The 24,875-nt window shown below is 34.6% G+C and overlaps 2 protein-coding genes across 2 annotated transcripts; both read left to right on the top strand.

Moving 5' to 3' along the window:
- LOC124543655 (organic cation transporter protein-like) lies at positions 1 to 3,319 on the top strand. Its single transcript, XM_047121915.1, has 6 exons — positions 1 to 420; positions 978 to 1,209; positions 1,287 to 1,542; positions 1,774 to 2,415; positions 2,484 to 2,665; positions 3,146 to 3,319. The coding sequence occupies exons 1-6, from the start codon at positions 239 to 241 to the stop codon at positions 3,296 to 3,298; spliced, it is 1,647 nt and encodes a 548-aa protein (XP_046977871.1). The 5' UTR covers positions 1 to 238; the 3' UTR covers positions 3,299 to 3,319.
- A 4,471-nt stretch (positions 3,320 to 7,790) lies between these two features.
- Positions 7,791 to 24,573, top strand: LOC124543929 (organic cation transporter protein-like). Its single transcript, XM_047122259.1, has 11 exons — positions 7,791 to 7,900; positions 18,279 to 18,349; positions 18,420 to 18,604; positions 20,065 to 20,269; positions 21,576 to 21,676; positions 22,095 to 22,243; positions 22,540 to 22,694; positions 22,786 to 22,959; positions 23,095 to 23,404; positions 23,676 to 23,857; positions 23,985 to 24,573. The coding sequence occupies exons 3-11, from the start codon at positions 18,420 to 18,422 to the stop codon at positions 24,162 to 24,164; spliced, it is 1,641 nt and encodes a 546-aa protein (XP_046978215.1). The 5' UTR covers positions 7,791 to 7,900; positions 18,279 to 18,349; the 3' UTR covers positions 24,165 to 24,573.
- Positions 24,574 to 24,875: the final 302 nt, after the last annotated feature.

The raw sequence follows: 24,875 nt of genomic DNA, 5'->3' as shown, positions 1-24,875 counted from the left end.
TACGATACTCAAACATTATTAAACATTTATGATATCCATATATTAATCCCTGGCTATAATAATTCTTCCACACAGAAAAACAAATGACAAAAATTTATGATACGATTTAATTCGAGATATAAGAATTGACACCGCGTATTAATATGGACCTAACGTAGTAATTAATCGACAGCGTAAATACAAATGAAAAACTTGACATTCGAACAACAGACCTACTGCGAAGACGTTAACCGATATAATGAATAAAGACGGCAAGGTACAGAACAGTGAGCGAGTGAATCTAGATACATTATTAAAAAATGACATCGGAGAGTTTGGAAGATTTCAACAGAGGATGGTGTGCCTGGCCGCTCTGATCGTCATTTTCATAGGATGGTCGTCCAGTGAGTACCTCTTCACGGTAGCTCGGATTAACACGAGGTAAGTTACAATTCATATTTTCCATAAAATAATGAGTCAAAATAAATGGCTTTGAAGCTCTTGATAGCTCTGCGTTACAAAAAGACAACAATGTTTTGTATGTGCACAATACAAATAGCATCAGTAATCATAATTTTCAAAAAATGGAGCCAATACAAGTAGTCATTTATTGTATCTGATCGATGCAACTTTTTGTTTAAAATGTTGAAAAGAGTAACAAAGTTGCATGCCTGCTATTAGTGTTATATTAAATAGGTATATTTTCTCATAGACGAGTAGGTATACCGGAGGTAGAATCTAACATAAAATTCAAAAACACTTACAAGAGCCTTTACATGAAATTTGCATTTTTGGTCTTTAGCTGTTATGTTATGTGTTTGTAACTCCACAACACTCTGAACCCAGTCTGATCACTGTTTCGTCAAAACAAAGAAAAAGATTTAAGAAAATTAATGTAAGACTTTGACTCTGAATAGTAATGTTGATTAACAAATAATTAAAACCAAGTCTTTTACTTTTTATGCTAAGAGCTAGGACTGACTTCTCATATGTTTCAGATGCCTCATCCCTGAATGTGAAGGAACAGAGGACGCGACGTTTTCACCACCTTGGGTGCTGAACGCAATACCAGCGAGCGGCAGCTCGTTCGACAATTGTCAAAGATTCGCTGCGTCTGAAGTTATATCTAACTTGACAAAGGAAGTGTGCCCAACGGAAATGTTCAACCGTGACCGACTTATTAATTGTGACAAATTCGTTTACGAAGACACTTACTCAATTGTTTATGAGGTACTAACAAGTGTGTTTTTTGAGAAAGTTTCTAGTATCAGTCAACTTTAATAATTAAACCTTACTTCATATTTCAGTTTAATTTAGCTTGCGATGAATGGCGCCGAACGCTTGTTGGGTCGATGCGGACGCTGGGCACTCTAGCGGCTCTTCCACTGATCGGTTTCATTTCGGATCGCTGGGGTCGCCGTACTGCTGTCGTCGTAAGTTCCATTAATGCTGCCTGGCTGGGACTCGCCAGATATTGGGTTAACTCGTACACAGGATTTCTTATACTGCAAGTAGTCGAAGCCATGTTAGGTTCTGGAGGATTTTCAAGCTTTTACATTTTTTGTAAGTGATCTAAAGTATTTTTTAATGACATTTAATATACTGAAATTAGTTTAAACATTATTAGCATTATTAGCATTAAAGCTAAATTACTACTGTACAAGTAAAGTCAAGTCATTACGATTCTATTGGCGGAAAATGATCTCGACCTGTTCAACTTTAGTTACTCAATATAAAGATTGAAGAAAGACGACTAGTCAAATTTAAATCGGTTAATTTATATATTAATTCTAGTGATGGAGACCACAGGACCTAAATACAGAGTCGTGGCTGGCGCTCTTATGACTACTTTCTTCGCCGTCGGACAGATGACAACAGGTCTCATCGCATGGGGTGTTCCTGACTGGAGAAATTTTACTCTGACTTTGTATATTCCTCAATTTCTTACAATCGCGTATTTGTGGATTATGCCGGAGTCAGCTCGATGGTACATCAGCAAGGGTCGGTATGACGAGGCAGAAAATGTATTAAAAAAAGCTGCACGTGTTAATAAAAAAGAACTGTCTTATAAATCTCTCCAAGCCTTAAGAGATAATGCGGAGGAGAAAAAACGAAATAATGAAATACTAAAAAGACAAAAAACACAGGAACCCTGTCTTGCTGTTCAAGTATTTCGTCATAAGCCAATTTTGATTCGAGTAATTGTGTCTCCGCTGTGGTGGATCACGAGTACGTTGACATACTACGGGTTGTCTATTAACGCCGTAAACATGGTGGGCAATAGGTATCTCAATTTTGTACTAGTAACAGCAGTGGAAATCCCAGGCTACTGGACGTCTATGTTTCTGATGGGGAAAGTTGGCAGGAAGCCCGTGCTTATTGGAGCATATTGGGTTTGTGCTCTTTGTCAGGTTGGATACGTTTTTATGCCGGATGGTAAGTATTTCTTTCTACACAAAGATGTATGTAATTCTTGAGATATTGATGCTGAGCTTTCATTTCAGGTCTTTACGGACTTTCTTTAACTATATATTTAATTGGAAAATTCAGTATTTCTATGGTGATCTCAGCAATTTACATTTACACAGCTGAACTGTACCCTACTAAGCACAGACACTCCCTTTTTGCATTTTCTTCTATGATAGGAAGAATTGGATCTATCTTTGCGCCTCTGACACCGGCTTTGGTACGTATTATACAGATTTTGAAGCGTCAAATAAAAATTTGAGTTAGTTTAGCTAATAGAATGTGGTAACTTTGTTCTAAGGACATGGATAATGCAGAATTAGCATGAGTGATATCGTCTTAAATACTATTTTACTTATTTGCAAATCAGTTGCCTTTTGTGCCAAAAACATGTTTCCCCATCTCTTTATATATGACCATACGGTCGTTTGTTATAACAAACTGATTTGCAAATAAGTAAAATAGTATTTAAGACGATATCACTCATGCTAATTCACAGAGGACACAAACAAAAATTGTCAGAAAACTTAATAATGATTGCAAAATTGCTACGAATTATATTTAAATATAAAATGTTAACATTAAAATAATAACGAATATTGACTATTTGATTGAATTATGTAGTTCTCTCAGATAACAGTATTCTGTGTTTTTCAATTTATTAATGCGATAAAAAGTTTCGTTATACTTCGGTTTCCAGGGTGCGGCGGTATGGGACCAACTGCCTTTTGTCTTATTTGGAGGCTTCGCGTTGCTATCCGGTGCGCTAGTAATGATAACCCCGGAAACTCTTGGTACAAAGTTACCGGATACTATGGAAGAAGCGTCTAAAATAGGCAAAATTAGTAACTAGAATATTATAAAGTCTGAAAGTCTGAAGCATTTTAATATTAAAAATTTTGTTATACTATTTTATAAATATGGAAAATAAATAATGAACAAAACAAGTTCTCTATAACATGTTTAAAGTAATTAATCTCTAAATTAGTTTATTTGTCAAAACCGAAACCCTTACCATAAATATTTACTGCGAAAATAAGTCCGTCATCTTCAAATTTATCTATTTTTGACAACGTTATGACAAAAGTAATGAAAAAATGAGTCTCATTGAGAGACCTGGGACCTAGATACAATTAAGTTTCTTGGTTTATGGTAAAAGTTAGATGAGAACACGAAAGAGCTGATAACAGCTGATTCATTCATAAGAATTAAATTTTACCAAGTTATATATTATAGATAAGATATAAGTTGACTAATAATATCTCAAAGCAATAATTTTTTAGTGTAAAATTATCATGCAGGAATGAGTGCAAATGGTAATGTTTCGGGCGGATATTACACGCATACTATAAAACAACGCCCTTGGTTGGCATTTCTTTGTCATTAATACAGTTTTTAATCACGGGATATTTAACAAGTTTTTTTATTTTTATCCGTTGGAGCTCGATATTTCGACATTATCTACGAATGCCTTGTTCACGACACTGAAAAATTTCTTTCTCATCCCCTAAAAAGATAATCTGAAACAAAAAAAATGTGGCTATCGGTCTGCCAGTGTACCAGTGTAACACAATGTTTATTCTACTAATTAGCATTTACAATTTACGCGATTCTAATTTAATTTTACACAAATAACGTCATAGTATAAGTTGACAGTTGTGGATATTACGGTGCTTAAGAGAGACGAACGACTTTCTCAACAATAGGTCATTACTACACTTTGTAGAAATTTATAGTTTAATAATATCAATACTTAATTGTATTGTTCAATATTTCATCGACAAATATCGTCATAACTGTCAAAGTGAAACTGTAAAAGATATAAACAATGTTTTGTGTTTTCTTTTTACGACTTGTGGTTTTAAAAAAAAAATACTGTTTACTTCAGATTTCTTCTATACTTTATTTACTTAAAGAAGTTTGAAAAATAATGCAAACTCGTCCAGCTAGCGCTATTATAGCCTGTCTCAAATGTTTTTAGCCTTTAAAAAAAAAACAATATAGTATCACATTATCATCATTCATCGAATCTCCCGAGACATAAACCTCTTCCGAGCTTTTGGTCCTCCGCTAACGCTACCACCTTGGTAAATCCAGCCTTTTTTAATCGTTAGAAAGTCACATTCACCTTTTCCCCGCGTGAAGTGTTCTATGTGAGATATACTGGCAACTGAGTCAATCGCTAAACTGGGTTCGGTACACTTCTGCAAGCACCTCAAACGGGAATTCTCAGTTCAGGTCCCTCGTGAGAAGTGTTAACACCATCCATGACTTTGCTGCTTTTTAGCAGTAAGAGCATCCACTCAAATGGCTGCACCATATAGTGTTATGGAACGTACACGTACCGTTATAGGGGCCCAAGCCTTCCACGTTACGTTGAAGGCGGCCCAAGGCAGTAGCGATGTTTATCAGCTTCTGTTACAAAAAGTGATACCTGAAAATCCATCTTCCACTCAGGCCCAGGTACCTCACATAGAGCCTCAATCCAATCAAACCGATCCGATCCACTCCAAGTGACACTCTGACCTTGGTCAGGCGAGGAACTATCTTAAACTCCCGCCAGCCGGCGTGATGAGAGCTCGTAAAAGCCAATCGAAAGCGACGTTCCTCAGTATCGGGCCGAGAATTAATTCCTGTGAAATGCTGGAGTCTAATCGACGCCATACAAGTACCCACACCCATTTCCCATCGGTGCTCACCCAGTGGCCCTCTTAGTACTAGAGGCATGCCTCCTAATCCTGAGATAGGAACACACAGTATCGGAGTGTTTCAAAGAAAGACTGTTGAGGGTGTTCGCCATTTCTAGCGATACAGTTACGACCACGTCCCCTCGGCTCAGCTTACGTGGTCCGATTCAGTGTTCAAGGCATCGATGGTTAATCAACCGGCTCTGAACCTGTACGGATCCTCTGAAAGATCCGTCTCACCTCTTGCAGGTGTCGCTTGAAACGCACTGATCGCCTGCTATTTAAGGCGATTTAAAAATTAGTGGACGTAAATATCTTGACGTAATAATTCTTACCGTCCCGAAAGGGATAACGAGTTCTAATGAAATGACAAGTTAGGATAAGTAAATAATTATATGCCAATAATAAAAGATATATTATATCTATGGATGAACAATATGTTGCAAATTAATGATTTCGTATTTACGTTCAACGATAAAAATGATCCATCAAGATAAAACAAGTCACGATAGTATACAAATTTACTGAAACGATTATGATGAATAACGTGTAAAATATAATTACATTTTGCAGCGCCTCGCCTCTTCAACTTTAACAATAAAAAAAGATCGCATCCAAAAAGAATATGCTTTTTGCCATCTTCTCTAAGAAAAAAGTTTATAAAGATTTTTTAGTCAAACGCATTAAAAAAGAAGGTCGCATACGCCTAGTAGGGATCAGGTAGTGTCGTCTCTCTCTAAAGAGACTTCACAATGTCGCGAGCGCGCGGAAGTGCGTCCGCTCGTCACGACTCCAGCGAAACATTGTCATCGGCGCTTGTTGTTACAATGCCGGCTTCGCTGAAACGTACTTTCTAGCTAAATTATTCATACGCACAAGTATACATCTAGCAATTATTGTTCACGATAATTTTCATTATTAATGGTAATAAGGAAGGAAGAATGAAATTTGAGGGATTCACAGATATAAATATAGATGCCGATGAGCCAAGAGAGAGAGGAAAGAAGATGACAACAATACTGAGTAATACTGCTTGACGATAGAACATTTGATGATATGTTACCTACCCAGGCCCAGGGCCATGTCCCATGGCCCATGTCTTACAGAGTCTCAATAGTACTGACCATCGTGGATTACTTGTACGACTACGACTGTCATTGTAATACCTGAAATGTAAGGGCTTCGCTGTACAAGTAGAGATGTATAGGACAGGCGGCTTGCAGAAATCAATTGAAAACGACAATGTAGAGTGCGAAGAATTAATGATATAATCATAAATATACATGTTTACATATAACTGAACAGCTGACTAATGTTAACAGGTAGCGCTGGAGTAATTACCGCAGTAAATTAAAGTGAATTATTAAAAAGTTGCAATATTAACTTCATGTTTATAAATCACGATTTGTATCTACAATATCGTTCGGATGGTCTGTGGATACAAAGACATCGGTTGTGTGATCAGGACTTGGAAAATATTTCACAGTTTATATCGCTTAAATTTCAATATTTCCGGTAGTTTCAGTTATTAATAATAATGTTGGCAATCAAGATTAACGTGTAAAATAATATTTCTTACACGAGTACATTAGTAAAGAATGATTCATCGAAATGATTTCATTTGTGTAAGCTTTCGCTGATTTTATTATGAGTTCTGGAAAAATAACACCATTAAACTTAGTTCTGTTTTCGTTTTGCGAATTAAATCAATCAACCAATGAGTAGAGCAGTTACGGATGTGGTATCTGTTTTTATCAAGATTATTAACTTGATTATTTTTTGTAATACCTATATCGTTTTGCCTAAATGCCTTTTAGTCAACTGCATTGTTAACGTTCATAAAAAAACATATAAAAACTAGCACTGCACAATCGATAGCTCAACATTTTCTATCGAACCTAATTCTTTGCTAATTGATTAAAAAAAACATATATTTAACTTCACCTGCCATTAAACGTAGTGCTTTTATTCTTTCGCTTTTCTTTCTTTATTTCTTTCTTGAGCTAAGGGTCACAATTACAATTTAATAAAAAAATGATCCAGATTATGGAAATTAAATTTTGCATATTTTGTATTTTGAATTTGTTGTCAAACGAATCGATCGGGATGATTCTTTTTAGGATTTTGTTCAAATTATCTTAATGTAACGTATATTAAACAGGTACCAATGTCTTAAGGGAAATTGAAAGTTTTAGTTTAAAAACGGAAGGTATGTGGATGTCAAAAACAATATCAATGGTATTATACTGAACAGAAAAAGCTGGCGAAAAAACGAATCATACAATTGTGTTTAATCTCAACAGTAATGAACGAAAACTTGACAACGGCGTGTGCTCTCGTCCGTGAGACCGAAGATGTCTGCCGCATGATCACTAGCTAACTCACTCTTGGCTGCGGTGGAGAGCAATACGAAATGAAATTGTTCGGTGAGAGAATATCTCGTAGGTATGACTTAACAAGATCTGAATATTGATGACAGATTAGCTATCCGAACTAAAGTTTCCCTCCCTGCGTTATAATTCAAGATGAATGCAAGGTACCGCGATGTTTTATAGAAAGCGGAAGTATGCGTCAATTGTGCGGGTAACAGGTATTTATGCAGAATTGAAATGCAGTGTATTAGTGGCGATTAGCTGTGAATGAGCGCCGTCTTGACGTGCAGACGTGTGCACTCCGCTGCATCCAACGCTGTCGGCCTATCGGACGGTTCGGCGTCGCACGCGTCGCGAAATTTTGTGACTCCATTTCAAATATTTATAAAAAAAATTGTGAGGTTCCATGTTTAATTCTTAAAAAATATTTAAATTAATTTTTACTTAAGAGATTGTGTCTGAAGTGGCTTTTTTAATTATTTTTACTAAAAAGGTAAAGTATCATACGACTTCCAAAAATTTTACATATTATGTTAGTTAAATCAATTTACACAGATAACGCTGCATTTTTTTATATGTTTGAATATATAAAGGTTACCTACTGTTGCCATCTAGGTTTTTAGAGATCCCTATCGCCTTAGACTGCATTGTTTCCGCACATCTGATTAAACAAGATCTGAAAATGAATTCTTAGCGAGATGTCTATGTTTGTTTGTACATGCGAAATATTTTACGAATATTAATTGGATTATAATTATTGTATAACTAAATCAGTATCCGCAAGTGTCCCCATGTTAATTGGCCCTGTTTGTTCGTCTATAAAAATAAATGAAATGGGAGTCATTAATAAACTTGTAACTTCCGTGAATTCAATACAATAAATCACTTTCCATCAGGTGAGCCTCCAGCTCGTTTAACCTCTATAACATAAAAAAATAAGTATTATATAATAACATTCATATATTCGTTTCAAAATTGTTAGATTTTTTTCATAGTTATATATATATAAGTTACTCTAAAATTAACCGGTAAATTATAATATATATTTGTTTTAAATAAAATACATTTATAATAGTAATTAAAATTGTCGCTACGCTTCCAAATAGAAATTGGCGATAAACATTCTGAGGTTAAATTAGTAGCCATTAGAAACAGCGGTTAGCTCGCGGAACGGTTATAAGTAAATTCAAAATAAAATCGTTTGGTAGAGACTGGGTACGTATCGAATACTCTGCTGTGTTCTAAATTGAGTGAGCCAGTGTAAAGTTAATCTTAACGGAGGTAGCTTTTTGGGTTCCATAGCCATCGTCGGTTGTGATAGGAGTCTTTTAGGTGATTACCAATTTTGATTCGGTGGATTGTTTGCTTGCTGCCTAGCAATTATAAATTAAAACAATATTGTCAAGACCTTAACTCATAATTCTCAAAATTCAAAAGTAATTTCCACAAATATACGGAACGATCGATCAAAACATAAATAATAATAATAAAATAGTATAATTACTATTAACCAAAAACGAATACTTACGCTACATATATACTAAACGCAAACGCATAATTATAGAATGATAGCGGTGGATTTTTTATTATTATCGTATTTATTTCAAAGTGACGTAAAATACGATTGATACATACGATTAATATCGTTACTTAAATATTCATAATAATTAAACAATTATTGTATTGTGAAAGTCAATTCAACTAATAAACTGCTATATACTCGCCTTATAAGTCGCGTTATACTATATCATTATATATAGGTATATATTGTAATTGTATATCAAAGACTCATTTCTTTATGCATATTGGATATATAAATTGTAATTAGATGATTCTAATTGCATTACTCAGCAACGTAAACCAAATAGCTTCTGTGCATTGTGACACTATTGAGATTCGTTTTAACTCGGTGGCGAGCTCGAGCGGTAACACCCTGTCATCACTTGTTCTCCGTTTCAAAGGGTGAGTAACTTACATCACGAGGAATATAATATCTTAGTTTTCCAGATTAATAAATAATAAATAAATAAATATGAGACAACATCACATACATTACTCTGATCCCAATGTAAGTAGCTTAAGCACTTGTGTTATGGAAAATCAGAAGTAACGAAGGTACTACAAACACCCAGACCCAAGACAACATAGAAAACTAATGATAATCTATATCGACTCAGCCGGGAAATAGATTTGTAGCGTATTGGTGCTATGTTATTAATTTTAATAGTCCTATCAGAGCCAATGATCTGAATGAATGGTTCGCTGTTACCTTGCACCATCAGCTTACCAATATATTTCACCAAGTTATTTGTAAAAAAAGATATACCAAAACAATCCTTGTGATAATGAATAAGCTATTTACTAACCCATCGTTGCCGTTGTCGTTATATATCTGTCTGCATTCTTGTTCAGTTTACTAAGATTATCAGTCAGGCAGGCAGTTTCTGGTTCAATTTCAATTCAAAATGTTCCAAAAAATATATCAAGTTTCATAACTTTAACTTATGAAAGAAAAGATGTGGAGTTGAAGAAACAAGCTAGCCGTTACCATGGTTACCCAAAGTCAAGTTTAAGTTAAATTACCAATTAATAATGTTTGTTTTGAAAAATCTACATTTTGAAAATAAATATTAATATTTGTTATGATCTTAATTAAAATTCCAGTTTTAATTCCAGGCATGCCCTGATATTTTACGTAATTTATTTATTAGTGACATAGTATCGTACTTAAATATCGTTGTTTCATTTAAAAAAAATAATATTTACTCTTTGAGTGGCCAAATATTTCGATATCCCGGAAAAATATTTTAATTCAGAGAAATTTCGACAAAATTAAATCAGCAGGATTTTCATAGTGAATAAGATGGGTAGTATACACGTACTTCGCGAAAGTCTTTGTCGTGCTGTACTAAGTGTTCAAATCATCAGCCAAGACAGTGAGAGTGGGTTTCTATTAATAGGTGGGGTCGGAGCCCGCCTATCTGGCGCTATCTCGTGCACTTGAACGGCTGCTCTAGTAATTATAGGCTTATTTGTGTTAACAAAGTTACAATGTGTTCTGCTTGATAGTAGGCTCTAGGGCTCTGTAAGAATTCTGATAATTTTCCGTTGCTGAGCTTCGGCTCCCTCCCCCAGGGAGAGGAGAGACTCCGTAAGGGAGACAGATTTGAACTATTTCGCTTCGTTTCAAATACAATAGAAATAAATTCAGACATTAATAAGACATTTGTCAGAGATCAACTTTTTCAAGCTTCTTTTTTCTTTTACGTTATCCTATACTATACGGAGCTGAGATGGCTCAGTTGTTAAAACGCGTGCATCTTAACCGATGATTGCGGATTCAAACCCAGGCAAGCACCACTATGTATATGTGCTTAATTTGTTTATAATTCATCTCGTGCTCAGCGGTACAGACGCTCTCCTTAATGGAAAAGGAGGCCTTATCTCAGCAGTGGGAAATTTACGGGCTGTTACTTTACTTTTTTACTTTTACTTTTATCCTATACATCCATAAAAAATGCGGACGTAAATAGTTGAATCAACGTAATACATGAATTGCAGTGGATGGGAAATTTCTCTCCCTGACATTTCCTTCTGAACCATAAGCTTTCACAGAAGGAAACTACGACCGTTCATTGTTGTTTTGGAGAAATCCTGTGTATATTATTTTATTTACACCTTACCTTACCTGGTTCTTTTCCGAACAGGATGACAAAAGACAAATATGACATTCGATATTGAATCTACGCAATGTCATTGATCGAGAACTTAAATATCTGTAATATCTATCTATTTGGCTTTCATTTATAATATAAGTGGAACATTATATTATAAATGAAGATATGTCTGATATGATCTTCATTAGAAGAAGTGTTTATAGTGCAAAATATCACTGAGATTCCTACAAGCTCTATTACTCATGAAACACACATTGTGTAGTAAGCTAGATATGTTTAATATTGATTAATAATATTTTTGATTCGGAGAGTATCGGAGAAATTATATCGTGAGAAACTTTACTAATGTATCGTATTGTGTACCGTCGCGACAATAGCCGCGCCATTAGTCTGAGTTAGATGTTATATATTGACAATACTAACACAAAACAGGCTTCGTTGATTTAGTGGCTATTTCCCAAATCTCGGTGAGAACTTATCAGTGATGACCCGTTAGTGCTTCTGACCTCGAGCCTCTTAATTGCAAAAACACGTAAACATTATTCCGTCGTGAAAATACTTTCTATAAGGTGTGCTCCTGTATTTACACACATACTAATGCCCCATAATATCCTCTACGCAGTTTGGTGGTAGCCCAATGATCCAAAAATGGGCAAGAGCACCTCTAATCAGAAGTCTTCTTATTAAAGGTGCTTGTTTTTCTTCTTTCTATTCTAATAAAAGAATCGGCTCCGGAGAAGCAATTGACGTCTGAAATGAAGTAAATAAACATAAACAAATTATTTGCGCAAGTTTGCAGCAACAATTGATACATTAAGTAGTATCAAATATCCATATTAACTGAGGGCAAAGGCGAGTGTGCGGCCCGCGCTACACGTGGATACTTATCGAGCGGCCACAGGTTACACTCCCGGCGAACCTCGGCCCTCGGCTACTTTGTGTACTCATCACCTTACTCTATTTAATTTACATTTATTGCACTAATGGACTGATAAATGGAGTCAATATATTATACAATGTTGCGTCGTTGATTGTACTCGTATTATTGTTCTTATCTCAGCCAGCCTTTACAATTACAACATTTCCTGAACGTATGTCTTATTATCAACCGACTTCAAAGAAGGAGGAGGTTCTCAATTCGACCCGTATGTTTTTTTTCTATGTTTGTTACGCGATAACTCAAATCTTTTTCTTCGGCGTATAGATAATACCTCAAGGGTGGCCCATTTAAATTTAATAATTAAAAAAACAACTCCCAAGGGTTGAAAATTGGGGATGAACATTTTTATACGCAATATCTCCGCCGGTTATAAATCAATTTGAACGATTATTTTTTTGTTGAATAGGTATTATCAAAAGGTTTCATGCGAATTTGAAGATAATATTTCACCCCCAAGGGTGGAAAATTGGGGATGAACTTTTTTATACGCAATATCTCCGCCGGTTATAAATCAATTTGAACGATTATTTTTTTGTTGAATAGGTATTATCGAAAGGTTTCATGCGAATTTGAAGATAATATTTCACCCCCAAGGGTGGAAAATTGGGGATGAACTTTTTTATTTAATTTTTAGTTTCTTTTTGTGTTCACGCAATTGAAGTCGGTTTTATTTTTTTTAAAAAGTTAATTATTTGTGTTCATTCGCTTCACATATAAACAACTACGATACGGGAATACGTCAGGTGACGTGCTCACTAGACCATATAAGAGATCGATGACAAAATTTCTTCTGGAGCTTACTTAGTAAAAAATCATATCCATTGATTTTTTTTAATAGCAAACCAAGTGCCATGCTTCAGTGTAGTCACGTGGGTACAAATCGAATAATTTAATATGTATTTATTATTTCATAATAATTATGAAATTGGAGTGTAGTATAATTATCGAAGTTTATATAGAATTCCATATTCATTATCGAGTATCGACTATCGATATTATCATGCGGCCCAATTTTCTTGTGCTTAACGTGATTTTATTATTCTTGGTAATTATCAGAAGCAATTCCATCAACACGGTATTTTTTTTAGGATTTAATTGATATTTTAATGTATCCTGGACAACAACAACAACAACAACAACATCCTGTAAATTCCCACTGCTGGGCTAAAGGCCTCTTCTCCGCTCACGCTGTTCCAATGCGGGTTGGTGGAATGCACATGTGGCAGAATTTCTATGAAATTTGTCACATGCCGGTTTCCTCACGATGTTTTCCTTCACCGCTGAGCACGAGATGAATTATAAAGACAAATTAAGCACATGAAACAGCGGTGCTTGCCTGGGTTTGAACCCACAATCATCGGTTAAGATGCACGCGTTCCAACCACTGGGCCATCTCGACTCCATCCTAGACAACAATCAACGAAAACTAGTCCAGGCGATTTCATCGTCTATTTGTTTTATCAAAATATGCTTTATCTACGAATATTTATGATGTGTAAATATATTCTATAATAAATCAATGATATGGCAAATCTAATTACAATAAGTTTTGATCGGGCTAATGTTATAAAATAGAAAATAATTATATCTGTTTATTTGATAATTCATAACTCAATTAGTACTGCGAGCGCAAAGAAATTTGGTATCGAGGTATTCTGGGACCTCGGTATGGACTATTCTAGAAGACTTTCTTGCCGGTTCTTCTCGGTAGAATCTACTTTCCGAACCGGTGGTAGCTTCACTTAATTGTTGAATGACGATTCAAAATTGCTTGTGAAAGCCGACTTGAATAAAGTTTATTTTGATTTAAATTTTTGATTTTTGACTATTGTAGATGTAATATCTACAGGAAAAACAAGTTCCCTTTAAGATCTCTACGTATCACTCGTATTTCGATATAAATGTTCTACAATTGCGGACCTATGATTGTCCCTTGATTGCCCCATTACTACGATATAACAGAATGCAAGCAGTCATTTGAGGTATTTGCCGAGTCACTGTTTACTTCGGAGTATATCGTAATTATTGAAGTGATATTTCAATTTGAAATGGCTGTGTTTATACACGTAAGTGCATACGAGTAACACGAGATTAATCGTTTCATAGAGAACTCGAAATAATAACGTTTCACACGTTGTCCGTCCGATACGCGTTTGATGAAAACATACCTCTTTACTCGGGCAATTTAAAACGATATCTAGTTAAAATTGAGAACGGAGTATGAACCACTCGTTGGTCTAAATTTTTCATAAGGCTGGAGATCCTTAAATCCTGGGCCGTCTATCAAAATTCATTATCGTTGTTTAGGAATAATAATAAACAACTTCAATTTTTAATTCTGTCAGAAAAGCAAATGCCGCTTCTTGTACCTCTGATCTCTCCGCAGCTGTTCTCGTTTCTGAACTGAACTGACTCATATGGTAAATTAAACACACTTTTCGGGTGTGCACATTTTTGTGAATATGTTCTACGCGATTAGATAGCCATTTGGTAATACTTTGTTTTCGTCTATTCCGTTCCATTGTAATTCTTTTCTATTGTAATATTTAATATTTTATTTTATATATATATACCTATATATAGTCGTATGGCAGAAAAATCTTCTTTCCTCCTACGATACATATTATATAATACATATATGATTCAATACATATACATCCACAGACGCACATTCATAAATAATAAATAACAAACACACATACATAAACGTCTTCAAGATTTAAAAAATGTCAAATTACACCATTGAATGATGTGCATGTTGTCGTCAATTAACAAATTAAAAAGAAAAGTTATAGAGAGAAGAATCGAAAATAAAGCAAATGTGGATAAAATAGCTAATTTAAAGTTGATAAAACCGCGTGAAAATATTCGTGTTTGGGCATTTAGTCATACAATGCTCACATCTTGTATAAGCTGTTACGCTGAACTGTAATTGTTCGCGTTGAACTATAAAGACCGAAATTATTACGAAACGGGTTTCAGTCCACATCGCCGCGATACCGAGCCCAATAGCTGCGGTGTGGTCGCCACTGGAGTTACGCGAGCAGTATTACAGAGACAATGTAATGCCAATTATGTATTCGCCTCTAATGTACACGGATTAAATCTGGTACATTTAACTTGGAACATTTTGTATTCAGACTACCGTGTTTGATTTCAATCGGTATGTATGTATGTATGTTTATCTGTTCCCGTATATTTTAAAAGTACTTATGTTAAAATAAAACTAGCTATAACGGATTTGAATCGCGTATATTAATTAATTTTAACATCCCGACGTTTCGAGCACTTTACAGCGTTCGTGGTCAACGAACGAAGGAACGAACTCAAATCCGTTATAGCTAGTTTTATTTCAATGTGTAATCGCGAAAATTTAAGACTACTTATGTTAATTCGACAAATGAAATATTTGATTAACTTTTGATTAGCTACAGGACGATAAAACGGCGCCCTCTAGAGGACCTGTACTGTAACAAAAGGTAAATATAGGATATGTGTTGGGTATTAACTATAAGGTATTCATTACACATCTCAAAAATAATTTTGGTTTGTTATAATACACGCCATAATTATCAAAGCGGGTTCTTAATGTGACTTAATTAGTTATTAAACTTTTACTCGTTACATACGTTTGGTTTTAACGATCTTTCGTGAAGTACGTACTATATAATTTGTCGATGTTTGTGGGTTGAATTGTTTTCGACCATACATTTTTTTGGATTCGGTTTTGATATAGTAACGTGACTCAAAAATATTGAGTTCTGGATGGAACATGATAGTTCATACTTTTATGAGTTAACTTGTGAGCTGATAATGATCCACAAACATATGAGAATCCTAAAATTAGGTTCACAAAATCATAATGATCGTGTAACTCTACTGTTCTCTGGGGAATTAAAATAATGCCTAGAGCATCCGAATTGGTACCAGCTACTTGTTCCTATCGCGAAAAATATGTTTCTTGATCGTATGTATCATAGGACGATCTCAGTATAGTTATAGTAGTTCATGAGTTACCGACGAAATGACCCCCCCCCCCCCCAATTCTCGAACCCCTGCACTGTGTTGGCCTGCGTTGCCCCTATTGGCAAATTCGGATGTTCATGCGTTAATAACTACCTTCGTGGTCGAGTTGTGTGTTCACCGGTTATCATGGGTAAGACACTCCGAGGTCCCCGGTTCGATTCCCGACCGAGTTGATGTAGATTTTTTTTTAGTTTTCTATATAGCCTTGGGTCTGTGTGTTTGTGGTACCGTCGTTACTTCTGATTTTCCATAACACAAGTGCTTTAGCTATTTACATTGGGATCGGAGTAATGGATGTGATTCCATGATTTAATTATTTATCCATTTTACATATATTAACTTTTTGCTAAATATTTTATTGGCAAATTCGAATGTTTATTTGATTTACAAATATCAACTTTTTAATAAATATTGTTAATATTATTCTTATTATTGTCAGCTGCAATGTGTATATTGTACACTTACAAATAGTATAGGCGACCACTTGCTGACACGTGCCTACTAATTGTACCACCCAGCTTCATTTTTTCTTATGGTTATCAAGATCGCCTATTTCAGTTAATGTTATTGTATTGTGTCATACGGCATCTTCCTTTATAGGAAAAGATGAGTTATTACATTGTGACAACTTTCATTCTTAAAAAAAAAAAACAAAAGATCAGTAACACTTCGTCATATTAGTGATTCTCCCGGAGATGTCTCTGAGAAAAGGCATTGATATTCGCATGAAACAATAAATATTCAATTATTTGATATATAATATAAAAAATATATTACTTAAATATAAATAATTTATTAACATAAGAATTAATAACATTAGATGCTTAAATATATACAAAAAATGAAATAAAACTAGTTACTATATAAATCTTGGCCACGTGGAATGGTGGCAAGAATGCTAACAGCGTTTCCCCGTTGATTCGCAATTCCGATCCTCTGGGCAAAAAACGAACCAGCCCTCCTGTCACCAGTGGAGGCAATGAGGCGAGGTGTTATATATATTAAATAAAAATAATAAGTCATTTTTGGAATAATTTATACGATTTCATAAAATTCCGAAGTCAACAAAATTAAGCGGGCTTCAATTTGTTGTTAAAATATGTGTATTTTTTAAATTGATTGGGCTTATAAAACAGAATACTTATAAAACATACTAATTGTACTACGTATAAATATTCTTCAAGAAGAACAATGTAATGAGCAGTTGGGTTTAATGCATTTCACTCGCGTTGAGGTCACTGAATGATTGACTTACAGTGAATGTAAGTAACACGTGCGTTTCTATTGTGCCTTTGTTTTATCAAAGAAAAAGTTTTATGAGATATTTAATTCTATATATCTCAATAACATAGTATCGCTGCTTTCTAATAATTTAAATATTTCATATATATAATTAAAAAACAACTCCATCCCACCACTATAAAATAGCTAAATAAATATTTTTTTATTACAAAGAAAATTACAAGCGGACGAAACCGCGACTTCTGCTAGTTTTAATATATTATTTTAGTCTTGAAAATAACCGGTTGCTATGAAAATAACCAGGTGCTGAATCTATAACTTTACATAATTAAATATTTAAATGTATTTGAAGTGGAAAAACTGAGTTTAAAGTTGCAATTTTATAATTAAACAGCTAATAACTTGACGGAAGTTTACACTTAGCGCTCGCCAGATTGACGGTTTTTTTACAAAAAATGAAATCATTGTAGTCGAGCGCTCACACCGCAGCCGCCATTAAAATAATTCGCAATACATCGCGGCCTGGCGTTATGTATTTGGATAATAATGTAAATAATTCCTGACCTTCGGAAGGTTAGGTATATCTTCTATATTATTGTTAATAAAATCATATTTTAATTGATTATTTAAAAATATATAATAAGAGTTGCCAACGGCGTATCAAAATAATTGTATATGTACGTCATACTAATAATCTTGAGGCTGTCGATTTTAAATGTAACTGAAACCCTCAAGATAAATAAAAAATATTTAATTATTATGTAAAAATATGTACTAGGATGTGTCGATAACAGTGAAAATTTCTCATAATAATATTTAAATATTTGCTATCAGAGTTTTAGGTTACTAATTAATTTATTTTTATATATAACATTATTTTTCATTTCAGGAATAATGCTTCCAACTATAAGAACGAGACACTGAAATCTATAGTTTCTAAAAATTCGTAAAGGAAATAAAGTAAGGCCGCTATATTGGTATAAATATATGAAAGGAAGCGACAGTTGTTTTACGACACGTATCATTTCAGATGTCAGCCCAATCGAATGTCGCGGACGAGCCCGACGGCCAGTTCAACCTGGACGGGATCCTGAGCGAGCTGGGCAGCTTCGGCAAGTACCAGCTGTTCCTGTTGCTGCTGCTCGCCTTCCGAGACTCGTTCCTCAACATGTGTAACTTCAATTACGTCTTCACTGCAGCCGAGGTTCCTTTCAGGTAACATTCGCTTTAATTCTAGATAATCACTGTGAGACTGTACTGCGCAGTATCTGTGTGTACTTCAGAAAAAGTGTTTTATTCTTCTTCCCTTCTTTAACGGCTGATATATAGTCTTTCTCACGATATTTTCCTTTTCCTCGAGTACGAGATGATTTATGAAGATAAATGTTAAGTAGACGAAAGTAGCGGTGCTTGAGGGGTGGGACGGATGGCGAATGAGGTAACTTTTTTGTCAAACGTTGGTTGGGGTATGAAAATATCGAGAGTTGTACCCTTTTAAGATAACCACATAACCAAATGCTATAAAATTATGTTCTCTGTGTACTTAAATAAAAATTTAGTGGCATGTGGTACTTTAACTTGGCGTTAACCACCCAATCTACACATATTCTAAGATATAATGTCCCCTGTGGCGACAGTGCAACTAAAGGCACAATGATATCGGGACATCGCGAATTAAGATGTTATGTACATCTTAATTCCCGATTGAAGTAAAATTTAGTTTATATTTCTTGAAGCGTAATTGTCTCTATATGGTGGTCACCGTTTACCATCAGTTGGTTCGCGAACCACGGATATGCATAGATGTTGTTCATGGAGGACGTAGGTGTACGATATTGTTTCAATGACATCACTGAAGGAGCCGCTGATAAAATAGAAAACAAGAGATTTGAAACAATAATGCTATTAAATATTTTATTGGCTGTAATTCGATTTACATTTTACGAGCAATTATTAAGTACTTTGAATTTTTAAGATTTAAAATACACGTGTAAGAAAACTCAATTAATTTTATTATCGGTAGCCGCGTCTTATCAGTTACTTCATCGGCACTAAATAATAATTACGAGTTATAAACTCTGTTTGGGTAATTTAATCGCTGATAACATACACTTTGTCACCATAAATCTTAATGATGAATAGCGCTAAGCTCATAACCTAACACCTAACGAAATGCCACCACAAACGCACCCTAATACTTAAACGTTATGATAAAGAAATAAAGAAGGAAAAGAAAGATATGTTTATTTAGAACACAGTACAATTAAACAGTATGAAAATAAAAACAACAAAAAAAATTAACATAAAATAAAAATAACATAAATTTGCAAAGCAATCTTATCTGATCTAGTAAAGTAGCCGTAAGTAGTAACAATCTATGAATGCATTAATTAAAAAGTATATAATTATTTGGCATAAATAAACCCTCCGAATGCAAAAATAAATAGTTGTATTGACAATTGATTCACAATATGAATGATAATATACTGTTTATACGGATGAATATACAAAAATATTCCATGAAAGCCGATAATGTGCATGCTATTAATACTAGAATTACTTGCCTACGGTGACTTTAATATTTCTTACAACATCAGTGTTTTTACGTGACGGTGACCATTAACCAGATTTCCTATGTGTCGATCTGTCTAATTAAATCAAATAATACATTTCAGATGTCGTATACCAGAATGCGAGACGTCGGTGCTGGGTTTGAACGCGTCGTGGGCCAATTTCGAGACCCCTAACGCCACGTGCCGTCGGCCCGTGCTCGCCGCGCCGCTGAACCTCAACTCCTGCGACCCGAGGATGTTTCAGAGCAATCACACGACCGAGTGCGATGACGTGGCTTACGAGGATTACAACAGTATTGTTGCTGAGGTATCTATCTTTATATCTGTTGTTTTGATTTTATAATTATCGATCAAAGGTTGATGATACGGTAAAGTCGTAAACACATTTTATTCAAGACAAGATTTTGTACACGATTACAAAAGCGCGAAGAAAATTTAAGATTATTGAATTAAATATGAAGTTGGTTTCTAAAGAATAACTACTGAGTTTCATTCTCAATACTTTCTATTGCAAATCTTTGTTAACTTAAGACGTTGTTATTAAATTATTTTTTAAAAATATATTTATACGATTCCCACGCCGCCTTTTCATTGTACTAAATTATTATGTACGCATCAATATCTACACGAAGTTTTAACATATGGCACGACATATAACAACATGGCATATGACACAAAATAAGATACCTTTACTCATTTTTCATTCTTACCACCATATCATATTAATACAAATATTCCATCACTACAATAGTATTTAGACATTAATGAAGTAGGACCGACTCAATACGACCGGAACTTGCAAACCGCTAGCATACGTTTGTGTGAGACGCAATCTGCGAATCGGATCTGCGTCAGTATTGTTCGTGACATGTGGTTACATTTAATCACGATGCCGCAGAAGATATTCCAGTAATAAATACACTTAATCAATTATACAATGACTACTAACTAAAGGATGAGTCCATGCAAATAATCTAGGCAAATGACCTCGAGTGCAAAGATACAGGCATTTATAGAATAGATCTAAAGGATCTAAAAATCCAATCACACATTACAAAATTTATAGCCATATTTAAATGCGGTATTTACAACCAACAGAAAAAAAACAAGTTGCAGCACGTTTCTGATAATCAATTGGAAATAAATCGACATACTTAATAAAAATAACAAATATATTATCCGATTCCAATCTAGCAAAGGGTACATAGATATGTAAATTCGATATATGTACATATTTCATGTCATATAGATATATACCAGTCGCTAACGGTTTCACTCGCGTTTTATGGGCTTATCTTTAGCTGCTAGGCATGAAATATAAACTTCTCAGTTGCAGCAATGTGAAGGACATAACATTCAACATTGAACGTCCAACCTGCTTTATAACTAATTTCAACAAATTCGATAAAGAGAGTCGACAGTTAAGAACAACAGACATATCGACAGAGATACATTCGCACTTATAACATCAGTATAAATATAAATAAGTCAATAAATTACAAAAACATTTGACGGAACAACTCATATCTACTTTAATATTAATTCTTCATTTCCGATAACAACTCCGCCGTCATTAATTACGGCATGGCAACAAATGAATGTTATGATTTCAGTTCGATTTGGGCTGCCAACCGTGGAAGAGAACGCTTATCGGAACCGTCCACAATCTAGGACTGGTTTTTTCATTCGTAGTTTCTGGATTTATATCAGACAGGTAAAACTATTATTTACATCAATTTTTCAAGACTCCTGCCTTAATTAGGAGCCACAGTAGTTTGAAAAAATAAATATGTGAAGTCAGCAGGATGACGGGTGAATCCGCTCTCATTATCCTGGGACTTGCCGGCGGGAATTTGAAATGTCCGTGGAAACCAACATAAAACAGAGACGTTGTTGCTAACAGCGGTGGATATTAAATTAAAAAAAACATACTCGTATCTATTGGAAAACTTTTTAAGCATAATCTATTGATATTTTTATCAATAATTCAACAAAAACAAAATTATCTGCTGTAATTATACTTCTACATAATAGTATTTGTGAGATAACATATCGATGGCTAAGATCTTTCATCGTATTCTATTAGATAGAAAGTACCACCAACAGCGCTAATTATTACTTATTGGCTTTAGATATGGCAGGAAAGTGATAATAGTTGGCACGCCACTGATGGTTGGTATCGCGGGCCTCCTGAAGTCTTTTGCGCTCGATTACTGGACTCTGCTCGTGCTAGAGTTCTTAGAGACTGTACTGGGATATGGCAACGCTTCGATGGTTTTGTGTGAGTTTGTTGTGTCTATTTTTTTTTTTCAGAAAAAATAATTAATTATTACGTTACTTTAATTTGAGTTATATACAGATATATTTTACCTTCTTATCCAATTACAAGAAAAACCGTATAATTTAAAAACATAAATAAATTTGTATAGAATAAAAATTCTGCTGGTTCTTCAGTGGTCCATTTGATCCTAATCTTTAAATAGTAATTATTTGGATACTTATAAATAAAATTGAAATATTTTGGTAAAACAAAAATTACGGTTTACATTATTTTAAAAAATATTTATAATTTTGCAGCTCTAGAGTCAGTAAGTCAAAAGAGCAGGGTAGCGTTTTCCTGCATATCTGACATTTTATCGAGTCTTGGTGGAGCGTTCTTTGGACTCATCGCGTGGAAAATTCCTTACTGGAGACATATGATGCGCGCCATTTATGCGCCACTTTTAATTGTGGTAATGTATACACGTTACATATTAATTTGATTATTTTAACGCTAAAACGCAGTGTGACATATATTTTCATTGTTTCAATCGATACTTTCAGGTGTTCTACATATTTCTCGTCGACGAAGGAGTTAGATGGCTTTTAGCTCATAACAGAAAGGATGAAGCAGTCCGCGTACTCAATAAAGTAGCGAAAATTAATAATATCACGCTTTCCAATAAAGCTAAGGAAATGCTAACGAAGATAACGGAAGAGAGAAATAAAGCAGACGAGGTAGGAGCTACTGATTCTTCACGATGTATTGATAGAAGCACGTGTTGCAGTTTTTATCTTGCTTGGCTTCTTACAACTATCAATTACTAACCTACTTAATTTTATTTGTTTGTAAGATTAACTTATTGATTTTAGGTTGGTGAGACAGCTCAACTAGAAAGGCCCAAAATCTCATCAGTCCTTCGATCAAAAACTATTCTCGTCCGAATGGCAATCATAGCTGCTTGCTTGTTTTGGTGTATGTTCGTATACAGCGGCGCCTTGATTAACTCCACCAGCATTTCGGGCAGCAAATACCTCAATTTTTCTACCATGATGCTAGTGTCAGTACCGCCAAGAATTATTACAGCTTTGACGTTAACAAAGTTTGGTAGAAAAACGCCCATTTGTGTCGCGTACTGTTTGTGTTCACTGTTCTTTATGGCGTCCGCTTTTGTGCCTAAATGTGAGTATTTTCATTATATTCATTCAATGCTGTTACATCATGTTACTCGATTATAAATGTGGATTTAATTGTATAAGTCAACGATGGTTTTGCTAACTCGCCGGTCGTGTTGAATTGCCGTCGCATCGGGTGTTGAGAGTAAGTGAATACACCATGTATATGTGTGTGCTTGAAACATCATCATCAACAGATTTATTTAAATGTTCTGATTCACAAAGCGCAATGTTTATTGCAATATGTGTAAAGGCAAACTTATTTTAATTTTCGACAGCTATCTGGTGGGCTTCTGTGATTTTCTACATGGCGGGTAAGATGTGCAGCAGTTATGGCATCTTCTCAGTACAAGTAGTGGCGATGGAGCTATTTCCAACGACGTCCCGCAACTCTCTGACCAACATCGCCACCACTGTCGGCCGGCTCGGCTCTGTGTTAGCTCCGCAAACACCATTGCTAGTAAGTACACATTTCACTATGTTTTTTATATTACAAGACAAATTGGTTCTAATAATGACGCCATTATATTATCTTTGTTTGTGTTATACTTTGCATACAGTCCAATTGTTATAATTTGTTTTCCCAGGAACAGTTTATGCCCGGTCTGCCCAGCGTGGTGTTCTCTTTAGCAGCGCTGGGTCCGGCGCTGCTGGCTCTCTCCCTCCCAGACACGAGTCGCATGGTGCTGCCTGACAGGATCTGTGACGCCGAGCGCATTGATGCTGCGAATGACACCAACACTAATACTAATATCAGCAACGCATGAGAGCGACTTAGTGAATGTGAGTTTCGATCCGCCTATTTTAAGATAAAGACTGTGAGTGACAAAGATCTGTAAATAGTAAAGTGTTATTTTGCTTAAACATAATAACGATAAGTATCATTTAACTAATGATTTTATTTATTAAGATAGTGTTACCTTTTTTAGTTTTGTTATTAATAATATTTATTTATAAATAATATTGTAAATTTATAATCTAAATATTGAAGTTTGTAACATACTCGTATTCCCGAAAGATACTTAACTGGGATAAAAAAGTATTATATAATTTATAAATAAGAGTTATAAAAAATGAGTGTGAAGGATTTGGTAATAAATTAACCTTTTACATAACACCGTAAAGACTAATCAAAATTATTAAAATCCATTAATAAAGTTTGATTTTTAAACATTACATTTTTAATTTTATTTAAATCGACATTATGAATTATCATGTTACACAGTCAGTCGGATTATTACAACACATTATTACACAAATAAGTTAGGCACTTACTAATTTACATAATATATTGTAATCATATTAGCTAATATAAGTTTATAATCACTAATTGAACCTTCAAAACAAGTCATATCTTATGAAATACATCCGGACCAACTTAACAAATTTAAAAATATTTTTTCGTTGATTCTAAAACATTTCTAAGATAGATAAGACAAGGGAAGGGCAGCGCTTAATATTTTTAATTAAAACATTAT

This window comes from Vanessa cardui, chromosome 3 (assembly GCF_905220365.1).
Source record: "Vanessa cardui chromosome 3, ilVanCard2.1, whole genome shotgun sequence".
NCBI lineage: Eukaryota > Metazoa > Arthropoda > Insecta > Lepidoptera > Nymphalidae > Vanessa > Vanessa cardui.
Note: the sequence above shows the minus strand (reverse complement) of the source record. Positions and strands in the feature narration are given on the sequence as shown.

Excerpts from the sequence above, each read along its gene's own strand:
- LOC124543929 (XM_047122259.1), top strand. The coding sequence starts at position 18,420 with ATGTCAGCCCAATCGAATGTCGCGGACGAGCCCGACGGCCAGTTCAAC. Across the intron at positions 20,270-21,575 it reads ACAACAGTATTGTTGCTGAG|TTCGATTTGGGCTGCCAACC; the intron begins GTATCTATCTTT and ends TTATGATTTCAG. Across the intron at positions 22,244-22,539 it reads CAACGCTTCGATGGTTTTGT|CTCTAGAGTCAGTAAGTCAA; the intron begins GTGAGTTTGTTG and ends ATAATTTTGCAG.
- LOC124543655 (XM_047121915.1), top strand. The coding sequence starts at position 239 with ATGAATAAAGACGGCAAGGTACAGAACAGTGAGCGAGTGAATCTAGAT. Across the intron at positions 421-977 it reads GTAGCTCGGATTAACACGAG|ATGCCTCATCCCTGAATGTG; the intron begins GTAAGTTACAAT and ends CATATGTTTCAG. Across the intron at positions 1,543-1,773 it reads TTCAAGCTTTTACATTTTTT|TGATGGAGACCACAGGACCT; the intron begins GTAAGTGATCTA and ends TATTAATTCTAG.